The 18,187-nt window shown below is 52.9% G+C and overlaps 1 protein-coding gene across 13 annotated transcripts in view; it reads left to right on the top strand.

The window, feature by feature from the left end:
- Window positions 1–18,187, top strand: part of SEC16B (SEC16 homolog B, endoplasmic reticulum export factor) — a 54,014-nt gene that overhangs the window by 15,349 nt on the left and 20,478 nt on the right. For all 13 annotated transcript variants that reach the window (XR_008391277.1, XR_008391275.1, XR_008391273.1 and 10 more), the window contains 12 exons: window positions 810–954; window positions 1,570–1,721; window positions 2,085–2,146; window positions 3,423–3,558; window positions 3,967–4,200; window positions 7,201–7,298; window positions 9,113–9,194; window positions 11,678–11,795; window positions 12,981–13,092; window positions 14,561–14,666; window positions 16,221–16,361; window positions 17,497–17,610. Coding sequence is in view for 8 of the 13 variants with exons in the window: in XM_053663694.1 (XP_053519669.1) it covers window positions 810–954; window positions 1,570–1,721; window positions 2,085–2,146; window positions 3,423–3,558; window positions 3,967–4,200; window positions 7,201–7,298; window positions 9,113–9,194; window positions 11,678–11,795; window positions 12,981–13,092; window positions 14,561–14,666; window positions 16,221–16,361; window positions 17,497–17,610 (1,500 nt within the window). In the remaining 5 variants the exon portion in view is untranslated. The remainder of the gene's footprint in view (window positions 1–809; window positions 955–1,569; window positions 1,722–2,084; window positions 2,147–3,422; window positions 3,559–3,966; window positions 4,201–7,200; window positions 7,299–9,112; window positions 9,195–11,677; window positions 11,796–12,980; window positions 13,093–14,560; window positions 14,667–16,220; window positions 16,362–17,496; window positions 17,611–18,187) is intronic.

Raw genomic sequence — 18,187 nt, 5'->3', positions numbered from 1 at the left:
TAGCAAACCCTCTCTGTCTCCTAAAATCTTACTGTGTATACTGCCTGGGCCATACATACACTGGAACTCTTAACACTTTTTAAATAAGCTTTTATTTTGGAAAAAATTTAGATTTATGGAAAAGATGCAGAGATGCTGTAGAGACAGGTCCTTAATGTTTGACAGTCTTGGATATGTTTTGTTCCCCCGACTGGCTCTGTACGATTTGGGGGAACGGTCCCCTCTGTATACCAAGTGTGAAGCAGGCCAGGGCACTAGCATCCGGAGCAGCAGCAGTAACAACACAATGGCAGCAGCCACACATGGGTACAGCACTTGACCATGTGCAAAGAGCTCTTGTATCCAGCGTTTCATTTGTCCCTTCCCAGGAAGTAAGTTCCATGAGTTTCCTGTACACCTGTAGCCCAGGGAAAGCACAGTGCCTGGAGCCTAGTAGGTGCTCGTTAAATAGTTGGTGCCTGCACTGTGCCAGGCAGGTATGATGATCTGTATTACAGGTGAGGGTGCCCAGCTCAGAGTCTCGTGTCACTAAGCCATAGCAGCTCAGTATAGACAAAGCTGGGATCTGAATCCCAACCTCCTGGCCCCTCCTGGGCCCAAGGCTCGCACTCTTTCCACTGGGCCATACACATCCTTTAGCACAGCACTTGTCAGCTGAATCATCCATTCTTTTCCTTGCAACACATCCAAATGCGCTGTATTCATTCGAAAGTTCCAGTTTTGTTGCTGTTCGTGAACACTTGGGGGGACCCTCTCCCTGAAACCACTTCTGATTCTTCCCGTGCGTTTCCTTTGGCTTCAACCTGCAGCCACTGCTGACCAGCGAGTCCAACCTTCTGCAACAGCAGGAATCTGGCCTCAGCTCCAGCAGCTACGAGCTCAGCCAGTACATGGCAGATGCCTCTGAGTCCCACCACCCCGTGGCTTCGGCAGCCTGGAGACCAATTCAGGACGGTGGGTACTGAAGTGGTCAAGGGGTTGGTTGCGTCCAGTGGGAAGAAGGCTGGGTGGCAAGTCTCTTGGAAAGACACTGTCACCCTGGTTTCCAAGAGTGGGTTATTGTTCACCTCATTTGCCCACAGAGATCTTCAGGGCAGACAGGCCAACTTGGCTCCATTCCCCAGCTTTTCTCTCGTCCTGGACATTGCATCCTAGTGGGTTCTTGGAAGGGAACCCGGCTCCGAGCCACCACCAGGCACATGTAGGTGCTTTTAAGTAGCAGGTGAAGGAAGTGGACCCGGGAATCAATTTGGTAAAGCAGAGGCAGGTCACAGAGCATGACTGCTCTGCCTGGAGGTGGATGATTTGTTAAAAGTCCTAGCCTCTCATCACCACCGAGACTCTGGTCTGTGTGCATTGTTAACATCTGGACCAACCCTCGACTGCTTGCATTGTACTCTGACAGAGGCTCAGGGGCTTAAATCTGACTCAAAGCATGGGCTGCTTCTAAGGGTGTGGCCCACCCAGCTCCCAGGTGGAATTTGGACAGAAATGCGTCCGTAGCATGTTCTAAGTCAAGGAAAGCAGTGGCCGTCGTGCTAACAGTGTCCACCTGTGTCTGTTGGCCAGAGGACGTCTCGGCAGCTGGTTCCAAGGCGCCCATGAAGTTCTACATCCCCCATGTGCCTGTGAGTTTCGGGCCAGGAGGTCACCTGGTGTGTGTGTGCCCCAGCTCTCCCAGGGAAGGGCAAACGGCCCTGGTCGAACTGCACAGCATGGAGGTAAAGAGAGTCTGCGTCCCTGGCATATCAGCACGCTGCTCCCTGCTTCCTCTCATTTGAGCCTGGGCATCTCCAGGAACGGGGGCCCCTTGTGGGGAACTGGGAGCTGTGCACCCTGCGGGGGGCGCTATGTGTGCAGGAAGGGGTGGGACTCTTCTCTGAAGAAGTGATATTGGACTTGAGTTTTTCCTGAGATGCCGTTGGCGCAGTTTCAGCAACCGGAGAACTCATGCGTGCTCTGCTTTCTCTACAAGACACTGAGCCACACCTTGGGACCCTGCCCTCGGGCTCTGGCCCTGGGCTTGACTGTAAGGGGCGTTGGGTGAACAGGGTCTGGAAGAGCAAATCTAATTTTTGTTGCAGGTTATTCTTAATGATTCTGAGGAGCAAGAGGAGATGAGAACTTTCTCAGGACCCCTGATCCGGTAAATCACCCTGTGAGCCTCCGAAGAAGGGCTTTTGAAACCTGTAGTCTTCCAGCTCAGAGTAGGATTTGGGGGGATTTGCTCTTGGCTTCTCTGAGAGAGAGTGTTGATCCCCAATGCACCAGAATTCTCTGTGCTCCCAGACAGAGCCCAGTGTGGTCTGAGACTTTTTCCACAAGCGATTTGGTATTTGAAGGGGCGGAAGAAAAATTAACAAAAACGTTTAAAAATACGAAATGGGTCCCATTTTGCAGCAGTGACATAGTAGGGGGTTTCAGTGTTCTGTGTGCCTAACAGACACGGAGGAGAGGAGAGCAGTCTGAAGTCACAGACAAGTCCAGTGGAGTTGGGGAAAAAAGGCTTGCCTTTTTCTGGAGAAATAGGACGGCCAGTGTGAGTTCCTGGACAGTGTGCAAGTCTGCCCTCTGCAGGATTGAGCTAGAACTGCTTTTAAATGCCCTTTGCTGGGCAGAGCCCCTGCTGATGTCTGAGGACCCTGGTCCCAGCCCCAGGCATCCTACTACCTAGTGACACCAAGGCGGACTGCTCAGTGAGCTCTCTCTGGCCTTAGCTTTCCCTTTAAGAAATGATGTAACGCCGGCTGTGCCTACCCATGGTGGCTGTGAGACCTTTAAGCATCAACGCTGTTATATAAATGTATTTGTACCCTGAATCTCCCCCTCCAGGCGAGTCCCCATCTGGTATTTTGACAGGGTCTCCAGGTGAAGCTGAGTTGTCTGTTTCCCACACTCGGGCAGCACCGAGTTGCATGTTTGGACACTAGCGTATTGGTTCCAACGGGGCGCTGATTTTATTGAATGGTCTCAGGCACACAGTGCTGCCTGTTCATCGAGCACTCCATACATGCTGCCCAATTTGCTGTTTCCTTTTTGTTGGGAGATCGATTTTTAAAATGATCCCTGTCTTATGGGAGAAAGCTGGGGCTCCGAGGACAGAGATGCTTGTGTGTAAGCTGAGACCTGGCAAGCTAGGTTTAAACCCGGGTCTGAACCCGACTCCAAAGTCTGGGCTCTTGCCCTCCCCCGAGGCAGTCACTTCAGGTCTCGGAGCCTCAGTCTCCTCACCTGTGACATGGGGAGAGCGACCGTGAGAGTCTCCGAAGTCCCGTCCTGTTCCCCAAGGAGAGGACCGCCTGTGGCTGCAGACTCATTCATGGTCCCAGCCCAGCCAGCGGCCGTGCACCGTGGGAGGAGCCCCCGGTCCCCACGGGGAAGAGTCTGCCACTCATCCTTGGCTCCCTGATGTCTCTCCTTAGGGAAGACGTCCACAAGGTGGACATCATGACGTTTTGCCAGCAGAAAGCAGCCCAGAGCCGCAAGTCCGAGACCTCAGGGAGCCGAGACTCCGCTCTGCTGTGGCAGCTGCTGGTTCTCCTTTGCCGGCAGAATGGGGTGAGTGTTGCCCCTCGGGGGGTGGGGGGGGCAGGAGCAGCTGGATTGAAATGTCGGCCTTCCTTGGGGAAGTAAGGTTCGGCTTATGGCGTAATTATCCAAGGTAATAGTAAAGAAGCCACACGTGCCTCCCAAGTGCTCCGCTCTCAGTGCCAGTTTGCCAGCCCCCCCGCCTCCTGGCCTGGGGTATTGGGAAGTCGCTGGGTCACTGCACCAGGCAGCGGCACACCTGTGAGAACGTGGGTGTTCTGGGAAACCTGGTGGCACCCCCGCGGGATGCAGCAACCCAGGGCTGGCTTCCCCACAAAGAAGGCGGGTGCTCCCAGGTCTGCTTCTTCAGCCTGGGCTGTGCCGTGAGGACGAGGAGGAGGATCCTTCCTTCCTCTGGTGACTGGCTTTGCCTTGCAGTCCATGGTGGGGTCTGACATTGCGGAGCTGCTGGTGCAAGACTGCAAGAAGCTGGACAAGTACCAGAGGCAGCCGCCTGTGGCCAATCTCATCAGCCTGACGGAGGAGGACGACAAGCCGGTGCTCAGTGTGGGGACCCGGAACCTGCTCACTGGGGAGATTCCCCCCAGCGTGGAGACGCCCGCCCAGATCGTGGAGAAATTCACCAAACTGCTCTACTATGGAAGGAAGAAGGTGAGTGCGCCCCCGCCAGGCTTGTTTTAAAAAAGCAACTGCGGTCTGTCCCTACCACTCGGCCCTCCTCTACGCGGAGGGTAATACAGGGTCCCGCACAAGTAATGCATGTTACAAAATCACAAGCACATAACCGTGTAACATAACAATATCACACTCAAGCACACCATGTGACAGTTTAGGTGAAAGGTTCAAAGGAAAACTGTAAATTGTTACACCCATATGTAACCATAACCCTAACCCTATCCTGACCAACCACACCCAAGCAGGGGTTACTTCTGCCCAACCCTGTATTTATACCCATTTCACAGCACTTCAGCTCAGGAAGGTACAACGAAGAAAAGAAAACCACGAGGGAGCACATTTTCAGTTTGATATTTAAGGAGTAGAAAAGAATTCAAATGTAGATCGTCATTTCATGTTTATCACTCTTGAATTGGGATCAATTTGGTTTTCTCAAACTCTGTAGATCTTAAAAAATATAATCTTCAAGTCTCTAAGGAGACTTGACTACTCAAGAATTTCTAGTTAAGGAAAGGAAAGCGATTGTTTTTCTCATTCCATCTGTAAGCGGAACAAAGTTTGAGTGGTGTTTTTCTTAATAATCTTTCAAACCCTCTGAAAATATTGGGAGTTGAAATATCACAAACACAACTAATGACATAGTTAACGATGGTGTGGGTAAAACAAAATAATTACACATTTTTTTAAAATGACAGAAGTGTCCTGAAATCGAAAGATGTGCTTTACAAACCTATTTCTCTTGCTGCATAAGCAGCAGCGGACACGTCTGAAACCCCCTTGGACTGCATGGTAACCAAGCAGCAATGGCCGGGATGTTCAGCTAGCTGGCGATGCTCCTTGTTCAGGCAGGGGAGGCATCTGCAGTAGCATTGGGACTGGGAACTATAGTTTATACACGACAAATTTGATCTGGGGAAAGAGTGAGAACACAAGTTCAGTTTTTTATACACTTTTCCATCAATTAAAAAAGAACAAAAGAAAAACAGCCATCATCCTCCCATTCAAAGATAACACCCGTTAACATTTTGATATATTTTCTCGTGGCATTTTCTATGCATATCTATTCAAAAGCAAATTAAATCATATATACAAGTACTTTTTTTACCCCTAAGGTTATATAGTGAAACATTCCCATGCCATTAAAACGTAGTGTTTAAAAATGGTTGGGCACCATCCCGCCATTTGAGATGCCACAATCTGAGGGCATCAGATTTTATTTAAAATCCATTACTATTGACTATGTAGGCCAGCTACATTTTTGTCACCCATTATAAATGACACAATTTGAGCCCCTTGTCCCAGAAGTCTTTGCTGGATCTTTTAATTATTATTTTTTAAGGATCGATTCCTAGCAGTGGCATCACCAGGTTGAAGGGCATGCATTTTCTAAAAAGTCCTGAATGTATACACTAAATAAGTTTTTAGAACGTTTGTTCCAAGCTGTATCCCCGCCAGCTGTATCTAAGATATACCTGCCAATATGAATACTTTCATTCCACAGATGAAGTGATGTCTCACTTAATTTTTTGACATATAAATCAGACAACTTTACTTTTATACTATTTAAATTTTTCCTGAGGTGTATTTGACAGGTGAAATGGTAAGATTTTAGAGTGTATAATGTAAAGATTTAACGCATGTAAATCATGCAAAGGGATTCCCCCATTGAGCTAATTATTATATCCATCACTCACAAATTGACCTATTTTCGTGCCTTGTTTAATTTTGAAGTCAAACTTGCATGTTACGAAAGTCTTAAATGAACTTAATAATATTTGGATGTATGATTCAAATCAGTTTCAATCAATGGATTCCAAAGATTTTTAAAAAGGATAAAATGGGGGAAATGGCGCCCCTCGCCCAGCCACTGGGTCTCTGCCTGAGCTGTGCCCAGAGATGTTTTATGCGTGTGAGATGCCTTTCTCCTCTTCTAACAGCATACCATTCACCCCTCGTCACCTTCTGTTGTTTATCTAACAAAATATCTTGGCACATGTTTTCAGTAAAAGGATAGGCTGTAAATATTTTGGGCTGGCGATTGCTGGGCTCCGAACACTCGGTCACAGGTGGCAAGTAAACCAGTGGCATGGTGGCGGTCCAGCAGGGACTTGGATTATGTATAACTTCCATACATCATGAAATATTGTTCTTTTGATTTTTCCAATCTAAAAATGCAAATACTGTTCTTAGCTCATGGGCGGAATCGGGCTTTCTGGCCACATTTTGCTGAGCCCTGCTCCAGGTAATGTGTAAATTTCTTCCTCATTATATCTGGTGGCCCACACAGGGCTCTATAGATCAATTATGATGGACGAAGCCCTTATATCCTGACATTTAGGGTACGTCCAGTCCTTTGCTGTCACCAACGAGGCTGCAACGCACAGCCGTTGTCATTTCCCCTTGCGTGAGAGTACCTGTGGGATGCATTTCTGGAAGTGGAGATGTTCCAGAGGGCAGGTGGTTTGTGATTCTGGTAGCTACTTACACTTGCCTTACTAAGGGTTGTACCAGTTTACTGTACCTGCGGTGCATGAGGTTGTGGGACCCGGGCGTGTGGAACTCGAGGACACGGAGGGCCAGCTGTATCTCCTTGTCACTTGTATTCCGAGACTCAGTCCTTGCAGGGAGGTGCTTCTCGAGTTTTTGGTGCTCAGGTCCACAGGAGTGTGTGCGCCTTTGCCGGCGATGATTAGGCTAAGGGGCTGCTGTGTTCGAGGGGGAGCCAAGGAAAGAGAACAATGGATTCTGACAAAGTTGAGGCTGGAGAGAGGGACAGCGTAGACATACGGACCAGCGAAAGCCCCTTTCGCACGACTCCTGTTTCGTGTCTGCAGGCGGGACACTAAGAGTCTTCATGGAGGCCCCATCTCTATTGCCCAGGGGACGGCAGCTCCTAAGCGCAGCGGCTTGTTCTTGTTGTCAGAGGAGGGGTGGGGACGCCACACCGCAACACCGGATGTGATGTTTCGTTTCCAGGAAGCCTTGGAGTGGGCCATGAAGAACCACCTGTGGGGCCACGCTTTGTTCCTGTCCAGCAAGATGGACCCCAGGACCTACAGCTGGGTCATGAGTGGGTGAGCCGGGGACTCACAATGGAGACCGGTGGCGCGGAGAGGCCTCCCCACCAAATGGGGCGGTGACAGAGGGAGAAATGCAGGAAGCATTGAGGCACCCACCCCCCAAGCATTCGTCCGGGTTCTCTTTTCTGAGTGGGATGGAGTATTTCTCTTCTCCAGATTCAACAGTCTACACACAGACACACTCTTCCTACCTGCGACGGTGAAGAGAACGTTTTAGCAATATCCCCTGAGTCAGGGTTTCCAGAAAGGAACTGGGTTTCTGCCTTGTGACAGCTTCTGTCTTTGGAAGGGGCTGTTCCGGACAGTCCCATCAGCAAGGACAGGGGAACGGTTACTAAGGTTAATGGGCGGGGCCTTCGGGCTGAGAGTCAGTGCCTGTCCACTGCTCAGTCTTGCAGTGGAGACCGCGGTGCCGAGAAGAAGGTAGGGATTCAGGGAGCAGGACTGTGAGCCGTGGCAGGAGAGGGCGTTTACAGATCCTGCAGCCTTCACCCAGGGCAGTGGGAGATTACGAGACCGAAGGGATACACGTAGTCAGAAATCATGCCGGCACGCCAAGATCCAGGCGTCAGGCGGACCAGGCCAAATGCCCAAACCAGGACGAGTCAGGAATAGAGGTGTAAGTTCAGAGCCAGGAGTTCAGACTAAGGCAGATGAAACAGCGAGAGAGAATCGGATCTGATGGAGGTGGTAGGTCTAGTGGGTGTGGGAGGAGGGTTTCTGAGCAAGGCCTTTCAGCCCTAGTCAGCATCCCTGGGACAGACCTGCCGCACGGGCGGGATGACCCTCTGAGCTTCACTTACGTGTAAATCGCCACATGTCCCGTGGAGCAGAGAGTCGGCTGGGGGGATGGACACTCTAGTGTAACTTCCGTCTTCGGGGCTGGCGGCTGTCACCCTCCCCGGGAGCCCGCTCTTCACGATGGCCTCCACGGAGTCTCTTCATGGTTCTGCCCCTCGGGCTGCTCAGGCCCTGGTGCCGTGGCTGTGCACTCGGCCTGCACAGGGGCTGGAATGGGGAAGAGCACGGAGCTTCATCACGTCACGTGCTCTGAGCCTGCGAGGCCAGGGCGCTGCTATAAGATGGCGCTCTGAGGGACGACTTTCCTCTGGGGTTTGGAAAGCAGTCTCCCCCTGCCCCACGTGGGAGCGTGTGCTTCTGCTACAGATTTTCGCCCTGGGCCATTGATTCTCGACGGTACCCAGTGACTTGTGAAAAATATCTCTTTCAATTCAGCTCTAGAGCTTATTATATCACCGCCAGGCGTATCTCTTGGTTTGTCATCATGGGGACCATTGCTGGTCTCTGTTCGATGCCTTTTTGGTTACTGAAAATGGCAGCTTAGTGCCTGTGAGTAAAAGCACCACGACCCAGGCTGGTGATGAGCTGGGAAATGGGGGCTGAGAGCTGTAGGAGTGCGGGGGCCGGGGTGGGGGTCACTGGAAAGGAGGGGCCCACCGAGAAGAGGTTCAGATTGACTGCTGGGGCCCTCTGGGGCTCTTTGAAATGTGAGTGGGTCACCTCCATGCAGAAATGGTTACCCAAGAATTCGGGTGTCCCTGCCGCAGTGCAGAAACCTCCCTCAACCAATCATGAAGATACGCCTGGGTGTGGGGCAGAGTGAAGATTCTTCCCCCCCCACCCCCCACCCCGAAAAGTGAGGGCGACAAAGGCACAATGGAAAAGTAGAGAGAAACTCTTGTTCCAAATTAAGCTGCTGAAACCAAACAGAAATACGTAGGAGCCTCCCAGGCAGTGGGTTAAAGGCCCTCCTGGCTGGGTCCCCCTGATGGCCCCTCTCCCCGCAGCTTCACCAGCACGCTGGCGCTCAACGACCCGCTGCAGACCCTCTTCCAGCTCATGTCCGGGAGGATCCCCCAGGCAGCCACGGTACTTTTCGGACAGGGCCCCGGCAACACCCCACTTCCTAGGGCTTTAGGGGGTGGGTGGAGACTGCTCTGGAACTGGGGCGTGGTGGCTTTGATGATTAAAAATCAGAATAAGAGTTTGTTAATCACCTACCTTGTGCTATGCACTTCGACGCTTGTTATTTCATGTAACGTGAGGAGGCAGGGACTCCTCCCCTGTTTGGCCGAGGTAAAACAGAGGTGCCCAGGTGTGAGGGGGGCCACGGGCACAGGGCGGGTGGGGAGTGCAGTTGGGGTCAGCCCAGGTCCGCCAGGTGCTGGAGACCCTGCCCTTCCACACCGGCTCGGCTGAAGAACAGGAGAGCCCACAGCTGTTGCCTTGGCTTCCCCAGGCTCCTCTCCCTTCCCTCCCCTGCGCCTTGACCCTTCACAGCTGGACACGTTCGATTTTACACGTTGCCTGGACTTGGATTTGGCTCAGGAGACATGCGAGGCCCACTGGGTAGCTGTCCCACTGTGAGAGGCTCGGGCTTTTTGCTCCAAGTGCTCCTTCCTGATCTTTGAGGTCCGGGAACTAGGATACATTTTCGGTGACTGTTTGGGTCATGTTTTTTGTGGAATATAGCATGCTTTTCAAATATGTGTATTCCTATCTTACAGTTCAGAAAAGTTTTCTTCCATTATGTCCTTCAGTGATTGTTTTGTTCTATTGTTTTGGTTTTCTTTTCAGAAATGCCATTGAAATGCACCTCATTTCATTAAAAAAATTTTTTGCTTTCTTTCTTCTTTTTTTGCGCCTCTAGTTTCTACCTTGTGTGTCCCTTCTTGTGTTTTCAGCGGCGTCTGTTAGCTTTTATGTTCTCTTCATTTCCGTCCTTGTTTCTTTGGTTTTTCTCCCACTCCCGATGGACCTACCGTGACAATTAAAGGGAGGTGATATCTGAACACGTCAGCCGCCATGCCTGGCGCATTAAAATTGGTGAATAAATGTTCGCTCGCTCTCTCTCTCTCTTGCTCTCCCTCCATATGGCTGCTTCACAGGGATTCTTAAAAATCGCTTGTGGAGGAGACAGAAGGATGATTTCTAAGTTTTTGCTGTTTTTAGCAGAGGCCTTTCTTTTCCTGCTTTCTTCAGCTCCAGCAAGAAAGGGCCTGGCTCCCGCATTAAGTTGGGGGTAACAGCAGCACCCACTTATTACTGTCCTGGGGGACTGTTCCTGGAAGGAACGCTTGGCGTGGGGAGTGGTCCATGGTCAGAGTGCAGTAAGCGGCAGCTGCTCTTAGTCTTGTGCCCGATGACTGTCATCCTTCTCGTTTTCACTGCGTTGCCCAGGTCAACAAAGAGTTGACTCCATAAAATGGAGTCGGAGGAAGCATCTTTGCTTCCTTGGGGTAATTACAAAGACCAAGGATTTGTGAAGTGTTCTGACACCCAGATCTTGGGTATTACTGTCAATCCGTACCCACTCGAGGTAACAATTGGAAGACAGACTGGTCTGCAAATCACCTCTTTCCTTTGCTGGGCTTGTGTGTGTGTGTGCGTGTGTTTGCACCCACATGTGATTTATAAAGTGCAAACCAAGTGTGCAGCACTGTGCTATGTGCTGTACCTTCCCAGCTCATATTCTTATCAACAATAACCCTCTGGGGTAGAAATCGTGATCTCCATTTAAGAGACGAGGGAACAAAGGTTTAAGCACATTTGAAAGCTTGCTGGCGGTCGCACAGCTAGTAAGAGGCTGGACCCCAGTTGAATCGGGCCCGTGTTACTCCTGTGACCTTATGTTGTTTCTTTTATCGATGTTTCCTGCCCTGGAATCCCCCTTCATTCAGGAGAAGGTGGCCCCAGGGCCAGAGGGTAGCAAAAGCACCATTGGTGTGGTCTTTGTTTACACTCTACTGCCCCTGGTGGACATCTTCTGCCCCTGCATTGTCACCAGAGGGAGGCGGGCATAGCTCTTGGCTAGGAATGCAAGGGGCTGGGCCACATGGCTTGATTTTTTTCCTCCTCCAAGTGGCGGTAGGTTTGTTGTGAAGATTAAAGAAGATGAGGTATGTGACAGGGCTTTGTAAAACCAGAGAACACAGCCCTTTGTAAGGTATTAAAAAGCCCAGTGTTCCCCTGACTTCTGACGCTAATGTGGACTCTTCGCCTCAGGAGCCCAGAATGTTTGATCTTCCTTCTCCCACGGAGGCATCAGGGTTTTATTTTCGTCCCCCCCCCCCCCCCAGCTGTTGGGATTGAGGCACCAGAAAGCAGTTTGAAAATTGGTGAGGAATAGTGACATTTTACCTATGTTACCCCTCTGTCTGCCTATCCATCTGGGCGTTTAGCTTTTTAAAAAGAGAACTTCGAGTTGAGAGCAGCAGCGTGGCTGGCAGTGTAGCAGGTGTTCCCTGAAGTCATCCATGCTGGGAAGTGGACAAGAGCCTTCCTGACCTCCGTCCTGGCCAGGGTGACACCACTCAGTGAACTTTCCGTTTTTTTCCCCCGCTGCTTCTCAGAGTTGTGGGGACAAGCAGTGGGGAGACTGGAGGCCTCACCTGGCGGTGATCCTGTCGAATCAGGCTGGGGACCCGGAGCTGCATCGGTGCGCCATCGTCACCATGGGGGACACCCTGGGTAAGCAGAAGCCCGCACACGTCCCCGCCCTCCCCTCTAGGGTAGCTCCAGGCCTTGTGCTTTGGTTCTCAGGTTCAGTGGAGGGTCCAAGGCTATGTCTCCAGCTTGCCTTTGATCCAGGAGCCTCAATGTTCTGGGGACAGAAAGTCCAGAGAAAGAAGTGTCCTGCTCGTCTCTCTGCTTCCCAGAAAATGGGCGATACGCCAGGGCAGGCCAGGCCCTGAGATTGGAGTTCGCAGCTCTCTCAGCAGGGGACCTTCTATTCTGGTCAGACTTCCCAGAAGATGAGTTAGGACACGGGGCATGTCCCCTCCTGTTGCCATTAGTCCTGCAGTGACCCAGCACAGGCAGACAGGAAATTCCATTTTTGCCTGAACTACCCTGGGTAGTTGCATCCCCTTTATTTCTAGCACCGCTCTGTGAACGTGGCCTATTTATAAACACTTGGGGGCCATTGAATGGTTCAGATCAGTCTCTCAGGTTTGGTTCAGGGGCAGAACATGGAGAAATCATGGTTCTCTTTGTGGAACTTAGTGAAATACCACTCTGTTAAACTTAAAATAGCTTTGTGTGAAGTTGTGCCAAGTCAGACGGCAGGTTGCTCAGCACCCAGCTACAAAGTGACACTTTGTGTGCTGAGCCCTCGGGTGCCAGGGGCTGTGCTAGGTACCTCACCTGCTTCAATGAACTCAGTTTGGAGGAAATGGAAAGTGTGTGGGAGGGCACTTGAAGCCCCGGAGCAGTTTGGTGATTAATGTGATTTTTCTGAGCACGGGGGAAAGCCTTCCTGTTGTTTCATTTCTGCAGGGAATGTGTTAGGTGGCCGAGAAGCCTGGTTTTAAACGTGGCTCCTTCTAAAAAACGGCCCACGTCTTTGCTCAGGTGTAGGCATCTGTTCTTGCTTCTTGCCCTCAGGAAGGACTCAAATGCTTAGAAAATCCCTACTCAGAAATCCATTCGGGGCGACGTGAAACATTCTAGCTGCAGAGAATTGAAATGGAATGTCGGAGGCCAAACCTGTGGTGGGGAAAGAAACCGAGGGTGGGGTGGTTTGGGGGCTGTGAGGCTGGTCCCCTCTGACCTGCGTCTGAGTCCACCTGCAGCGGCCTCCCCTCCCCCCCCCAGAGGACAGGTCCCCACGTGGGCACAGCGCGTTTTGTGACTGGGGCTTGTCCTTCCCTGCAGCCGGGAAGGGGATGGTGGAGGCAGCTCACTTCTGCTACCTCGTGGCTCGGGTGCCTTTCGGCCACTACACGGTGAAGACAGACCATCTGGCCCTGCTGGGCAGCAGCCACAGGTATGCAATCCTCCGGGACACAGGAGACGGGAAGGGGAGTTTTGTTTTCTAGGGGTGTGCTTTAGCGCTTGTTGGGTTTCATGGCTCCATTTTCCGCTTTTTTGGGTGAATCCCAGCTACCGATGGTCCCCTTCTCCGGGACTTGTTTCCGCTCAGGGCTGGGCAAGGGGAGGCCCAGCAGGTGCCACTTCACACCACCAGGGGGCCTTTGGTGGGAGCTGGCGCCCTGGGGTTGTATTGTGTGCCTATGGCCACTTGGTGGCGCCCTGGCTCCACGACCAGGATCTGTCTCATAAAATAGTGTGAGCGCCTGATGGCGCTGGGTTAGATAGCCCTGGGCAAAACCGGAAAGTGGAAGAAGTTTTTGTTTAGCTCCTACACCGCTGCCTTGGTGCACAAGCTGCTCCGAGTTCCACCTGTCATTCATTCTCTCTGGGCTCTAACACTAGGCTTTTCCTCCATGTTCTGGACCTCGTTTTCCCCCCATCCCTGTAATAATGATTTCCCGAGCCCTGTATCAGTCATTTTGTTTGCACTATTTCCTTCCATCACTACAAATTTACCCCATGAAGAAAATGTTCTGTTTAATCTTCGCTTTCTAGAGGAGGGGAGCCAAGGCACAGAGAGGTTGAGTACCTTGCCTAAGATAGCACAGCTGGTGTGGGGTCAAGTTAGACTTGGAAGCCAGACCGTGTGGATGCAAAGCCCTTACTTTTAGCAGTTGCACCGAACTCCCTACAACCGCAGGAGCACACGCCGTACGGCCTGTTCTCTCGGGCTCTGGCCCCTGATACCCCGTGGTTAGCTTGTCAGAGAAGCTCATCTGTGCCTAGTGTGACAGTAAGAGTGTGTGGTTCACACATCTCTCTGATGGTTTGTGTGGTAAGAGGAAATGTCTGGAGAGGGAGTCCTGACCCCAGGGACAGTCCTGGTGACAGTGGCAAACTGTGGAGGGAGAGATGTGGGGTGCGAAGGGACTCGGACGGCCCCTCAGGTCACACTGACCCAGTCGGCTTCCTCACTGGCTGCAGGAACACTCAGCATGGGGACCGGCATTGATTGTTGGCTCCGTGACCCTCCGTATTCACTGCCCCGCCAGCTCTGATAAGTGCTCCCAGAGTGTCACGTCGCTCCCTCTTTCGTGCCCTGGGGCTCAGGCTGGGGGTGGCCTGTGACAGGTGCACGTGCTAGGCTCTCAGGGCTCTCAGGTGAGCTGGGCGGGACAGCAGCCTGCCTCACAGACCCTCCAGCAAGGAGGGCAGAGGGTGGGCCCCTTCCCCATTTCTGCAGCCTGCACCTGCGGGCTGGCACCCGGCTGAGTTCTGGTCCTTCCCCACAAGCAGAGGGGACCGGAGGGGAAGAGCCTTCCCTCCGGAGGCCCAGAGCCCTTTCCCCTCAGGGACCGGGACTCACCTCCCCCCCACCCTGGACCCCACCTCAGTCTCTTATTGTTCTTCCCTGGTTTTAGTCAAGAGTTTCTGAGATTTGCAACCACGGAGGCCATCCAGAGGACGGAGATCTTCGAGTACTGCCAGCTGCTGGGCCGCCCCCAGGCCTTCATCCCTTCTTTCCAGGTAACCGAACCCACGCGAGGCCGGGCCGGCACCTGCGCTGTGTCCGTGGCAGCGGGCGGCTGGGTTTCCAGCTCTGCTCTTTGGCACAGACTAGCTGGGCCACGCCACCTACCGACTTTTCCTCATGTGCTTGAGCGTGGGGAGGGTTAGGATTTCTCTCTGGGTCCCCTAAATGTCTGAGTTTTAAGATACGAAAGTGAACTACTGCAGTGGTGTCTGATCGAAGCCCCCGCCCGGCTCTGACCCATGAAACTCCTGCCCGGGGTCCGGGCCGTGCAGTGGGCATGGGCCTGAGGCCCCAGCCGGTGGGCTGTGTGCCCTGCTCCTCGGCTGCTGACCTGCTCCTCCGACCTCTGGGGGCTCTTCTGTCTTCAGACTCTGGAAATTGCTCCCTGCTCCGTCCTCGGCCCCCATCCCGCCTGCCTCCCCCAGGGCCTCCACGGTGCCCGAGGTCTTGTCCTTCACAGGTTCTAACCTCTCTCTTCAGCTTCCCTGTGGGATGCTCTCTTGTCACTTTCAATCCATAAAGACTCTTTCAGCGCCTGCTTCAGTGACACGGTGGCAGTGACACACACGTACAAACACACAGACACACACAAGCACACACACGCACCTCAGAACACGGGACAGAAACCAAACCAGACCTGGACGATGAATGAGTTACTAGGTGCAGAAATACGACCCCGTTCATGACTTCTGTCTGCAGTTCCCCAGAGCCCCGTGGGCTCCAGCGCAGCCTGCTGACCGGCGCCTCGGGGTGCAGGCCTTCGGCCTCCCTGCCCCTTCCTTCCCGAGTCCGCCCGCCTCTTGTGAGCTCCAGGCTGGCGGTGATGAGAGGAACGGGTTCCTGAGAATGTGCTCCCCGTGCCCAGCAGGGGATTTCATGCTTCCTGTGAGGCCAGCGTGATGTCCGCCCATCCCCCTTTCCCAGAACAGGAAACGGGGGTCAGAGCTGTGGGCACGTCCCTTGCATATCATGTGTTCTCAGGACTTTACACGATTCTCTCCTTTAGTCTTCGCCACAACCAGCCGAGAGGCAGTGTGATCGTCCCCATCTGTGGTGAGGCACAGAGAGGCAGGGTCACTGCTAGTGCTCCCTGCCCCAGCTGGGAGCTGGGACTTGAACTTGTGTCTGCCGGATCGCCAGCCCTCAGGGTCCATCTCGGCCTGTTGCACTTGCTCCTGGGAAGGCCCGCCCATGCCCATCCGCACTCTCCCGTGGGCTTTAATCCCTGGCACTAGCCATTGTTTCTTTTACCCGGCCCCCTGGCATTTGGCCCTGTGCCCCTTGAGGCTTTCCAGGAGAGTGGGCCGCATTTCCATGGTGACCAGGGCCCAGGGAGACGGAGGGATGGGACTTCCATCCCTTTCTCTAGGAGCTGTGGGCTGCCCTTGGCCTTGGGCCCATGCACAGATAGACTGCCCCGAATGGTACTCAGCCCTCCTTGGTGTTTAGATGCCAGAGTCACAGGAAGCTGGCAGCCTGCTGGCTTCTTTCCTCTCTGTCTACCCCTGCCTGGGTGGACCAGTCACCGGCCTTGTTCCTCCTCGCAGGTGTATAAGCTCCTGTATGCTTCCCGGCTGGCAGATTTCGGCCTTGCGTCCCAGGCCCTGCATTACTGCGAAGCTGTTGGCATGGCCCTGCTTAGCCAGGGAGAGAGCAGTCACCCGGTGCTGCTGGTGGAACTCATCAAGGTGAGCTTCCTACAGGGTTCTCTGCGCCTGTTTTATCTTCAGTGTTCAGAGCAAGCGATTGCAAAGTAGCTTGGGCCCACGTTTCGTCTCCTTTGAGCCTGCTGTGGAACAGGAACCCGGGCTGTCTTTGACCTTGTGTGCATGCCCAGATGTGATCAGCCAAGGCCTGACACCGTGCAAAGAAGGTTGCTATGGGTGGGGGCATGGCAGGGGGGCTGGGGGCAGTGGGAGCTGGGCATGTGCAATGCAAGACACTCATTCTTGCATCTGCTTCTCTGGTACAGTAAAATGGCACGTTAAGGTGGAACATTCTAATTATAAAAGCTACGCGTAGAGAACACATTTTACTGATGAAAGTAGGAAATGCCCCTCATTAAAATGCTTCTAAATGCATGGAATACTTGATCACGTGTGGGATGCCCTTAAAAGACAAAACATACCAACTTTTAGTTCCAGGGGGAAGAAAATCAGGGAAAGAGTTCCAATTAATTGAAGAAAAATGTCTTAGCTGGAGAATAAAAAGGCAGCCTGCTGTCTGTTTTTGCTTTGCTTCAGACGAGGTTCTGTAACCAATGAATCCGCGGTGCTGATCTTCCTTGCTCTGAGCTTTCTGCCGTAGGATGATGTTAGCAGTGAGCTCAGGCACCCAGCGTGGAGAGGGCGGAAAGTTCTGAAACTTAACAGTGGGATAGGGTCTTGCAACACGAAGTAGTCCGCCGACCAGTGGGCACAGGCGTGCATCCACCGGGGCGCCCCCCAGAGTCCCGGCATCAGAGTCAGCATTTCAACAAGGTCCCAGGTGGTCCGAGGGGCGTGAGAGTGTGAGATGCACTTGCACAAAGCAGGAAGCTTTGCAGGAACACAGAGCCGAGTAGCAGTTTCTCCTCACCTTTCACTTACGTCTGAACCCAGGGTGGGTTCATTGCGTTTGCATGTTGCAGTTTTGCGGAGGTATCTGCCGGATGTGCCCTCTCTAGATTAGGCTTTATGATGCAATTTACGAGTGAGTTCCGGCGCTGCCTCCTTTCCCCTGATCGCATCTTCCCCCATTTTCTTGCCATTTCTCTTACTCGTTTGTCTCCCTCTGTTTCCTTCTCGTACTCTCTGCCCCGACCTGCCTGCAAACCTGGCGCAGCTAGCGGAGAAGCTGAAGCTGTCCGATCCTCTGCTGTTAGAGAGACGCCGCGGGGACCGGGACCTGGAGCCCCCCTGGCTCGTGAGCCTTCGGAAGCTGCGCAGGGAGCTGGAGGTGAGCGGGGCCTGGGGCGGCACCGGTGTGGGAGCCCTCTGCTCTCCTCTGAGCTCCCGTTTACATAGAGGGCGCAGGCACTGACCTTGGCAAGCCCCCGACCCTATCACCCTGGAGGCTCCGTCTGACCTGGGAGGGGTTGGTGCTCAGCTCCACACCTCGGCCTTTCTCCGGGGAAGCGTTTTCCTACATTCGCTTGCAAGAGGGTGGGGCTCTTTTCAAAATCATCCCTGCCACCCGCTCGAGGTCCCAGAAAATACGTTTTATGAGGATCAAGGCTTCCGCTCCTTTAGGAAGGACGGATCATAGTGCGCCCACGCCTCTTTCATGTAATGTAGGGCGATCGCTTAAAAGACTTCCGGGCCTTTCCCTTTTGTCCTGACAATTGCAAAAGCTGCTGGTCGTAATTGTAACAATAATTGGAACAGGGCTTCCTCCATGTTCTTTCTCCCACTCCTTCTGAGAAAGGATGGGGTGGAATTTTTAAGGTGCCCGTGGCCCTTACTCTGTCCACCTGCTGCCAACTCTGGGGCATCGGGTTCCTTGGCTTGCCCCTTTCTGGAGGGGACACAATGGC

This window comes from Artibeus jamaicensis, unplaced genomic scaffold, assembly GCF_021234435.1.
Source record: "Artibeus jamaicensis isolate MK-2021 breed Jamaican fruit bat unplaced genomic scaffold, CSHL_Jam_final contig_327, whole genome shotgun sequence".
Classification (NCBI taxonomy): domain Eukaryota; kingdom Metazoa; phylum Chordata; class Mammalia; order Chiroptera; family Phyllostomidae; genus Artibeus; species Artibeus jamaicensis.
This window is presented reverse-complemented; position numbering and strand designations above follow the sequence as displayed.